General features: G+C 38.9%; 1 protein-coding gene across 1 annotated transcript; it reads left to right on the forward strand.

Annotated features, from left to right (window-relative positions):
- Positions 1 to 6,171: 6,171 nt before the first annotated feature.
- LOC121992301 (NAC domain-containing protein 17-like) lies at positions 6,172 to 9,340 on the forward strand. Its single transcript, XM_042546592.1, has 6 exons — positions 6,172 to 6,586; positions 6,994 to 7,271; positions 7,387 to 7,716; positions 8,080 to 8,608; positions 8,707 to 8,769; positions 8,854 to 9,340. The coding sequence occupies exons 1-6, from the start codon at positions 6,361 to 6,363 to the stop codon at positions 9,240 to 9,242; spliced, it is 1,815 nt and encodes a 604-aa protein (XP_042402526.1). The 5' UTR covers positions 6,172 to 6,360; the 3' UTR covers positions 9,243 to 9,340.
- The last annotated feature ends 1,334 nt before the right edge of the window (positions 9,341 to 10,674 follow it).

Raw genomic sequence — 10,674 nt, forward strand, 5'->3', positions numbered from 1 at the left:
CTTGTTTCTTCAAAGATGTGCAGCGGAAATACAAAGAAACACTCACACAACGCTAACACGGTTGGTTTACTTGGTATCCACCTCACAAGAGGTGACTAATCCAAGGATCCACACCAACACACACACCCTCCACTAATGAAACTCTCCTTTATGGTAACTACCAAGGGCGGAGAAGCCCTACAAGACTCAATACAAGAAGAAGAAAGGGTAGTAAAGAAATACAATCTTACAAGCTTACAATGAGTGCACAAACCCTAACCCTAGTTTATTCTTCTTGCTTTGATCCGCCTCTTGACTTGGAAGAGCCTCCAAGAACCTTCAAGAACTGGCGATCTCGAGCTTGAGAAGAGCTGTGGAGGAGCTGGTGAGTATCTCGAGTGAATCGGTGAAGAGATGCCGAAGACAACGCCCGCCTGCGGCTCAAATACGACGCAACGGTCGGATCCCGATCGATTCGATTATTCCCAATCGATCGGGGAGGCTTTGGATCGATCCACGGATCGATCTAGAGCGCCTCTGTGCTCTGGAGAAATGCCTGGATCGATCCACGGATCGATCCAGCGCTTATCGCGCGAAACAGCAGCGTCCCAATCGATCCACTGATCGATTGGGACCTCTGGATCGATCCACTGATCGATCCAGAAGCTTTCTGTTCGCTGGGAAAGGTCTGGATCGATCCACTGATCGATCTAGCACTTGTTTTTTTGCCCAAAACCAAGTCCCAAACCAACATCCGGTCAACCTTAACCTGTTGGTACGTCATGCCTAGCATCTAGTCATTCCCTAGACCTGCTAGGACTCCCTCACCAAGTGTCCGGTCAATCCCTTTGACCCACTTGGACTTTTCTTTCATGCCAAGTATCCGGTCACTCTCTTGACCTACTTGGACTTTTACCTAGCTTCACTCACTAGGGTTTTCAATCTGCCTAGTTTCACTCACCAGGATTTCCATACTGCCTAGCTTCACTCACTAGGACTTTCACCTGGCTTCACTCACCAGGATTTCCATACTGTCTAGCTTCACTCACTAGGACTTTCACCTGGCTTCACTCACCAGGATTTCCATCTGCCTAGCTTCACTCACTAGGGCTTTTACCTGGCTTCAATCACCAGGGTTTCCTTCCAGTCAAGTATACCTACTTGACTCTTCTTCATTCACACTGATCAGAATCTCCCCATATGAACAACTGCACTTGCATTGTCCATGTGTCTACATGTATTGTCAAACATCGAAACTATGACCAAGACTCAAGCTTGGTCAAACCAGTCAACCTTGACCTAAGGGATATTGCACCAACAACAACGGCTAGTCCTGGACCGATCAGGCTCCAACCTGATCGGTCCACACTATCCCTGATCGGTCTTGGGGACCGATCAGGCTAAGCCTGGACCGATCAGGCTATGTCCTGATCGGTCCAGGAGGAGTCTAATCGGTCCCTTGGACCGATCAGCCTTTCTCCTTCTTCTCTTCTGTTTGCTTCCTGATCGGTCTTCAGACCGATCAGATAATCCACAGAAGCATTCTGTTTGATTACTGATCGGTCACCAGACCGATCAGCAGTATCACTGGATCGGTCCCCAGATCGATCCAGAGCTTGGTTTTTGCCCAAACCAAGTCCCAAACCTTCCAAACCAACATCCGGTCAACCTTGACCTGTTGGTACATCATGCTTAGCATCCGGTCACTCTCTTGACCTGCTAAGACTCCCCACCAAGTGTCCGGTCAATCCCTTTGACCCACTTGGACTTTTCTCTTCGTGTCAAGTATCCGATCACTCCCTTGACCTACTTGACCTTCTCAACACCAGATGTCCGATCACCCTTCATCCATCTGGATTTTTCCTTGCCCGGCTTCACTCACCAGGACTTTCACCTAGCTTCACTCACTAGGGTTTTCACCTGGCTTCACGCACCAGGATTTCCACAACCGGTCCAGAGAACGAGCTACCGAGCACTCTCTGACCACAGTTCGGAGAACGAGCTACCGAGCCCTCTCTGACCACAGTCCGGAGAACGAGCTACCGAACCCTCTCCGACTTCCCATGTGCCAAGCTTCCATACTTGGACTTCTCCGTGCCAAGTCTCCATACTTGGACTTTTCCCGTGCCAAGCTCCCTGCTTGGACTTTTCACCATGCCAAACTCCCTGCTTGGACTTTTCCCATGCCAAGCTCCCTGCTTGGACTTTTCCCGTGCCAAGCTCCCTGCTTGGACTTTTCCGAGTCAGGTCAACTTACCTCGGGTCAACCAGGTCAACCTTGACCACGGGTTGCACCCACAATCTCCCAAGCTTGTTCTCGTCAAACATCAAAATACAACTCGAGTCAAGTCAACTCAAGTCTGGTCAACCAGGTCAACCTTGACCTAAGGTTGCACCAACAATCTCCCATCATGTTCTCGTCAAACATCAAAATACAACTCGAGTCAGGTCAACTCGAGTCGGGTCAACCAGGTCAACCTTGACCTAAGGTTACACCAACAGAGAATACTAGAAAGAGTGGGTTAGATTGATGGTTAGGAGTTTTCAGTGCAGCCACTCTAATACTCAAGTAAAATAAGGGAGAATGAAGGTGAAGATGAACATTAATTTTACCTTTTTTTGGATGCATGTGTACTTGCGCTTGTAGGAGCGAGTAACCTTTTATAAAGTGTCAGCAATACCCTCACGTTCTTCACGTGTTTTGAGATCCCCACTAACATTACTCACATTTCCTGAAATAAGTGATTATGTTGCCCAACTCTTTCAGATTAAACAGTCACATTTCCCATGTTCTCTGAAAAAAAATAATTATATTGTCCCTATCTTCCATCAGCAACGATACAAATACGAAGCTGGCTTAAGCCCAGAAGCAGCATGAAGTTGGGGGCAATCCTAAAGTCAGGAGTGTGGAAACTGGGTTGATGTGTAGTTAAGAACAACATGAAACAGTAGGACTACTTGGAGTTGGGGGACGATCATAAAGTCGAGGTCAAGCGAAGTCGGGGACGACCTAAAGTCAAGAGCGACATAGACCTTCTGTCGACTTTGACTACCACCTCATTAGTGAGATCATTGACCCCTTAATTATATGACACTCTTTGATTATCTGTTATATAATATAGTATTTAGAAATATATATAGTTTAAAACGCCCTTTAAGATAAAAATAAGAACATCGTTTTTTAATGAGGTATATCCAAACTAATTTGTACTTATCAGATGTGCTAATCTACATTAGCCAGTTATATTTTTGAATATTATCAAGTATTTTGGTGATTAGCTTTGTTAATCAGAATTTAAATTGAATTATAAAATGCAATGTTGTTGACTCATGCCCAATACTACTGTGATCAAAATATAACAAAACAAGGTAATTGATTTTTAAAAAGTTAAAATTTAGTAGTGTGGCGAAAAGTTAATATATTTATGATAAAAAATATATATTGAAAAAAATATTAAATGAACATCTCAATGTATTTTTCATCTTAAAAATATTCTTATTCAAACACTATTATAATTTAGTCCAAACCACTACAACTTAAAATAAATTACTTTATATATTTTTTATCTAAATTATTTTGATTTTTTTAGTTGATATTATTTATCCAACTTGCACTAATTAATTTTATGAGTACTAGATTTGAGAACTAAAAATTTTCTACTAACTATTAGATTAAATTAAAAAATACTCATAATAGACGATATATTAGCCCAATATTCTTAGATCAACTGTCTATTAAAAAAATTCATCTGTTAATTGTTAAAGTTAGGACTCAATCCTTAAATACTTAGAAATAAGACTATAAATGAACTAAACATTTATGAACAAGTTTGGTATTTGGTTTGATAAAAATTTATTTATGTTAATTCAATATACATAAGATTAATTAAATAAATAAGATTGAATAACTCGTTAAACTAAATAAATAAGCTTGAACACATATGTACGTATTTAGCTCGTTAACGTTCATGAACAACGTTCGTGAATAATGTTGGTGAACAACATTTATGAACAATGTTGGTGAACAACGTTCGTGAATAATATTTGTTAACAACGTTCGTAAACAATATTTACGAATCATATTTATTAATAAAACTTTTTTCAATAAGCTGAATAAATAATAAAATAAAATGAAATAAATAAATAAGTTTAAATTATCAAGCTCAATAACTAATCAAACAACTAAAAATTTCAAACAATCAAATAACCTTAATTGAGAGCTCGATAATATCTAAACGAACCAAACTTGAACCAAGCTTAAGCCAATGTTGAATTGAGAGCTCGATAATATATAAATAAACCAAGCTCAAGTCAAGTTTCAAACAAGCTCAAGCTTATAAAAAATAGACCAACTCAAGCTTGAACAATCATTTCAAAAATTTAGTTCATTTTAAGCTCGGCTAGACTCGGTTCGGTTATCTTATCAAACAAGTTTGAACATCCTAAAATCCGGCTCGCGGCTCGTTTACAACCCTACTTAGGAGACTGAAAAGACATCCTATCATTGCACCATGGTCTCAAGGATAAAATTACTTCAATATTTTTTTAGTTAACATTAAGTATCTAATTTATGTTGATTAATCTTGAGATGATCAATCCAATCTCATAAAAAATTTTCATCAATCATTAAATCATTAAAGTCAGTATGATAAATTGAAAAATGCTAACTGTGAACTATGTATCAATCCAACCTTTATAAATCAATCGTTTAATAAAAATTATTTATTTATTAATTTACAGGAAAAAATCCCCCGGCAAAAAAAAAAAAAACAATCAATACTATTTTAATATTGATCCTAATATTTTTATTTTTTATTTTTTGGACTTGGGCAGCTGCTACACTGTTGGATCTTGATTGCTCACCAAACTTTTCATAATTTACAATTTTCGCCTTAAAAGTTATTGTGTCTTAAAAAATGCCATGGAGCTTAAGTAGCCAAGTCAACGATTCTCTTGGGCTGAAACCTGATTCAAACATTTTGACGCTACCAAAATTACCTTATTACCCCCCAAAAATAGCCACTTCGCCCACGCGTCCAACCGCCAATGTTGACTTTCGCGGCATTAAGATAGGGGGACTTTTTCATAAGCTGTGAGAAATTATGGGTCGAATTGCCATTTTCAAGGGAGGAAGTGGATTTGTGCGGAGGCGGATTAATTATCTGCTCCAGAGCTTCCAGGTAGTTTCCTGGCATAGCCAGCCAACCAAATCCAGGGACGGCGTCCTACGACGACGCAGCTAATGCAACGTCGGCAGTTGGCAAAGCTTATGGTTCTCGGTATCATCCCTCGGATGTTTTTAAATTTTATAATCAGATATTTCCTAACTAAATATTTATAAATTTTACCTATTAATATCACATTTTTAAATATCTCAAATTTTAAAATTAAATAATTATATTTTATTAATTTACATCTAATTTAATAACTAAATAAAATTAATTATACTTATTATTTTTTAATTTAATATATTTCATCAATTAATTAAAAAACACAAAACAATAAAATTATGCTCAATAATTTCTTAATCCCATGACCTATGCTAATAATAAGAGAAGTGAGAGACTATTTAAAGAAATATTTCCTTTAAGTATTTTTATTATGGATGATAAATCATTGTCCAATGTTATTAAAATTTTTCACTGTCCACTAAGATAAATTAAGAAGTATTGATGGTGGACATCCTAAAAATTTAACAACCTTTGATTATGAGTTTTATTTAAATTTTTTTTTTATAATAAATTTATTATAATTAAAAATTAAATTATAAATACTTAGATAATAATTTAAATGACTTATTGTTGTATTTTCGAGCCATATACTTTGTTATTATGATCAACCATAAAGATGTCACAGACCACATTAAATACAAAATATAATTTTAAAATAATTAAAAAAGTAAATTATTTTTAATGACAGATTTGACCAGTCAAATTATGGCTAAAACCTTACTTATCACTAAGTCATTCACAACGTGTGCAATTAAAAATAACTTCATTTAATATAAAAAAATAAGAATTGCAAAAACATCTAAATTAAATATATAAATAAAAAGTAATTATTCTTGAATATAATTTAAATATTTATTTATTTTTACCTTCTCGAAAGGAGCGTTTTTAATTGAAAATATATAAAATCTTAAGGGGTATTTTGAGTTTTTGACAATTTTCTTTTCTAGTGCAAAGTGATAAGAAGAGGTAGAAACCGCTAAGCTTGGATCGATCGAGAGGGAAGAAAGTCGCGACACGATTCCCTTCGGCTCCTCTAACGGATCGCCCTCTCGCCCCTTCTCCTCTTCCTTCCTGTCTGCCAGGAGGGTGGAGGGACCTCGATCAACGGTTGACTTGCCGAAGAATCGCCTGCGAGAAAAGCGGATAGGGGATGGGCGCGGCGAGGGATGTGGCTGGACGTGCCGATGACCTTCGACCGCTGGCGACGGATCCCGTTCTAGGAGAGTCCAAGTGGTGGCCGCCTGGGTTCCGATTCCACCCCACTGACGAGGAGCTTGTTCTCTACTACCTCAAGCGCAAGGTCTGCGGCCGCCGCATTAAGCTCCCCATGATCGGTGATGTCTACGTCTACAAGTGGGAGCCCTGGGAACTCCCTGGTATGCTGTGTTATTTCTTTGCTGATCTGATGATTCTTCTATCTTAGTCTTCTCATCTGAATCAAGCGGATCGTGAACACCAGATTCCAAGGTTAAACTAGTCAACGACTTTCCTTTTTTTTTTCTGCCCTATTTTGTAAAGACAGTGGGTTTGTCATAGGGAAGGCTTAATTGATCTCTCGATTTTACTTGAACCCTTCAAATTGTGCCTTTTATCGAATTCCTCTTTTTAGTCTCGGATCACCTTTGTTATTTCATTTCTGATCGTCTGAAGAAGAAAATGTTGTCTTTAAAGTTCTCCTCATTTATTCAAAAAAGAATTGCAATGCCAAGTTTCTCCAAAGTTGTTGGTTTTTTTCGTTTATTTTTCTCGGCTGTCTAAATTTTCTCTTTGTTTATGTTTGCAGCGAAATCATTATTGAAGAATGGTGACAAGCAGTGGTACTTCTTTAGTCCGAGGGATAGGAAATATCCCAATGGATCAAGAGCCAATCGGACTACAAATTGTGGTTATTGGAAGACCACTGGTAAAGACCGGACCATCTCTCAGAATTCTAAGGCCATGGGCAACAAGAAGACACTCGTCTACTACCATGGACGTGCGCCTAAAGGAGAGCGCACAGATTGGGTGATGCATGAGTATACCTTGGACGAGCAGGTGCTCTCATGCTATAACAATGTGCAGGCAAGTCTTGGTTGAACAAAGAAGAAATTTTGTCATAATTCTTGGATAGATTTTTTTTAAAATTTGTTTGCTGCATAATTTTTAACAGTTCAATTTGAATTCTCAATATGTGCAGGATTATTATGCTCTCTACAAGGTCTTTAGGAAGAGTGGACCTGGTCCTAAGAATGGGGAGGAGTATGGAGCACCCTTCAGAGAAGAGGAATGGGATGATGACGTAATGGATGAGAGCTTCAGGAGCCTGGATAACACAGAATCGCAAGTGAATGATCAAAGCACTGCAGTGCCAGTGACTGAGCCTGTTCAGGATGTAAACTCTAGTGGCAGAATAGATGATGGCAGGAACACTCTTCCAATGAATGAGTGGGAGGATCTTTTGCTAAACTTAGCTGATGAGCAAGACGCGATCGGACAGTATTCTGAATTTGCTGCACATGCTGCCGAGGTAATCCTGATTTATTTCTGGGGTTTTGCTTTAACATTGAATTTAGTCTCAAGTAATAACTTTAATAACTGATGCACGTAAAGCACACATGAAAAAAAAAATGCAACACGAGCTGTAATCACAAGAACCAAGCACAAGCATTAACAGACACAAATGGCACACTTTATGCAATCACCAATGGTGTCTCCACTCTATGGCACCATACTTGGAAGCAAGCAACATATGTACACTTGCCTTCCTTTCAATCAAAGGAATAAGTTATTAACACATTTTAGACCAATGATTCTTTGATATCTTGATTGTTTAACTCAACTAGTATTGGTATATAGAGTTGGTTTCTGACTTGGTCCTTACTTTGTGCAGATTGATGTTGAAACAGAACTTGGAAAGCACAAGTCATGTCTGCCTTTAACTGAAGCTAGTTCTTTTGAAGACAGTATCATTTTGTCTGAACTGAGCACCTTGGAAGACAACTTTCTAGCACCTGAACAAGTTTCTTATGCACATCCTGTTGAAAGTCATGAGATGCCTTCATTAACTTGTAACCCTGATCCGTCTCTACTGCAGACTGATGAAGAGTATGTAGAAATCAAAGATTTAATTGATCTAGAATCCATCATACTTGGCGAGGAAAGTTTATGTAACAGAGACCCAGTAGATGGCCCCGATGGTTTATATGGATATGATGTTTATTTTGATTCCCAAACGGTTTTTGAAGATTATTATGATCCGCTACCTGTAGCAGCACACAACTCATATCTTGATGATTTTGGTGGTGATGGAATACTAAATCAACCATGTCTCACATCTACTGAACTTTGGAACCATGATCATGGTGTCGCCGTTTCAAACACCAATGCAAATCAGATGTTCATAGAAACATCAACTTCAGGTGCTTAATCAATTTGCTTTTACATGATTCGGAATTGCTGACCTCTTTCTGTACATAGTGTCAATAATTCCTAATGCCTTCTTTCTATATATACCCAGATGGTGCTTATGCTTTTCCTTCAACAAACACTAATGAGGTGTTCTCGGCAATGCCAACTTCAGGTCTCATTATATGATTGTACGACTTTAAGCAATAGAATGTTTCCTTGTGCAGTTTCTCATTTGTCACTGCTACTTGATGCACAGGTGTGGCATACGCTTCTGCATCACCCAATATTGAGATGACACAAGGGCAAAACACCCATGTTGGATATGACTCGGGATCATGGATCACTTCTGCACTCTCAACCTTATTGGATTCTGTGCCCAGCAGTCCTGCACTGGCATCCGAGAATGCGTTCATCAACAAGGCACTTGAACGTGTTTCGAGTTTCAGAGGAGCGCAGATTGGACTTTGTGGTGCAAGCACTATAACGGATGGACAATCTTCTACTTCAAGAAGAAGACAGTTCCACAACAGTAGTTTCCTTTTTGTTTCATTGCTGGTTGGGTTTAGTGCCGTATTCTGGCTCTTCATTGTAGGTGCTTCAGTCAAACTGTTCAAGGTGTTTTTCTCCAAGTTCAGTTCCTCTTAAAAGTGGGAATATGCATGGATAATTTACGGCCTGTAACCATATTCATGTATCGTTTTATTGATGATGTAATGAGAAAGGAAGTTCTAGTTTTACTTCCAGATTTAGTTGGCTTGTGTTTGCACTAAAAATCAAACGCTGAATTTAGCTTCGGTGTGGTCTCACAAAGCATTTTTTGTGTTTTTGCTGTTGCAATGCTTTGGTTGATGGTTGTCGATAGAGTCTCGCTCTGCCGTTGGCGTCCAAGGCAAATGTTATTTTTCAATAGAAATTATATATTGCCGTGTAAAATAAATAAGAAACTCGTATCTACGGAAGGGCAAGAGCCTTTTTAAACGCCCTCGTTCTTAAATTTTGTCAAAATCGATATCAAGATCCAACGGAGGATCCATGCTTAACATAGACATCATTGGCGACTTCTACAGGAGAATGGGAGGACAAGAACGAACAAGAACAAATCATTGCTTCTAAGATTCAAACTCTTGTTCTACAGTTCGTAAATTAAGATGGTAAACTCGACCAGCTGCAAACCATCGAATCGCACCATGAATCAATGAATTAATTATTACTCAAGAACAAAACCTTTAAATCCTTAAATTCAAAAACATTCCCGACTACATCATCACAAGGACCGATTAATTACATTAATAATTTGCTATTAACAACCTAAATCCCCCCAAAATTGTTCATCGTGGGAACAGAACAGCATACATAGCATGCGGAGCGGTATCGTAAGCTGGCGTCAAGGTCGGCCGATCGCGAAGCAGAGTTCGCCGCCGCCGCAGCGGAAGGCCCACACCTGTAACTTATCACCCTTCTCCAGCGCACTCCACGCGCGGAAAAGCTTGAGCTCGTCGCCCTTGATCACGGAGCCGCCATTGCCATCCCACGGAGTTAGCTGCGGAAGCTCACGAACCCGCACGGCACCGGCAGCCCTTCATGCGCCCGGCCGTGCATCCGCCTCCCTGCGTCTCCGCTTCCTCGCAATAAACCACATGCCCATGGCGACATCGTCGCCAGAGAACTGCCGTCTTACCAAGGCATCCACCTGTTAGAAATTGTTCAAAATTAAAGTTGTGTTGAGCGTTTGTGACTTATTCAAAGGTTGCGATTATATTTTGAATGCGAAATTATGTTGAGCAGTTCATATTTTGAACGAAAAGTTATATTGAAAAGGTGTCTTTAATATTTATAAATATTGGGAACACATTCGAGTTCAAAGTATATAGAAAACACAACAAAAATCAAATCTGAAATCTCCTAGTTATTCTTAAATTTTTTAAATACATTTTTCAAATTTCAATGGTATTCTTTCGTTTTTGCTATACAAAGAATACATAAGGCTTGGAAAATCCTATGAGCTATTTGCATTTTGAAAACCTAATAATAATCTTGCAGAGAGTGCAAATATCACTTAAGGGCAGTGAATTATTTT

The sequence above is a fragment of the Zingiber officinale genome, chromosome 6B (genome assembly GCF_018446385.1).
Source record: "Zingiber officinale cultivar Zhangliang chromosome 6B, Zo_v1.1, whole genome shotgun sequence".
Lineage (NCBI taxonomy): Eukaryota > Viridiplantae > Streptophyta > Magnoliopsida > Zingiberales > Zingiberaceae > Zingiber > Zingiber officinale.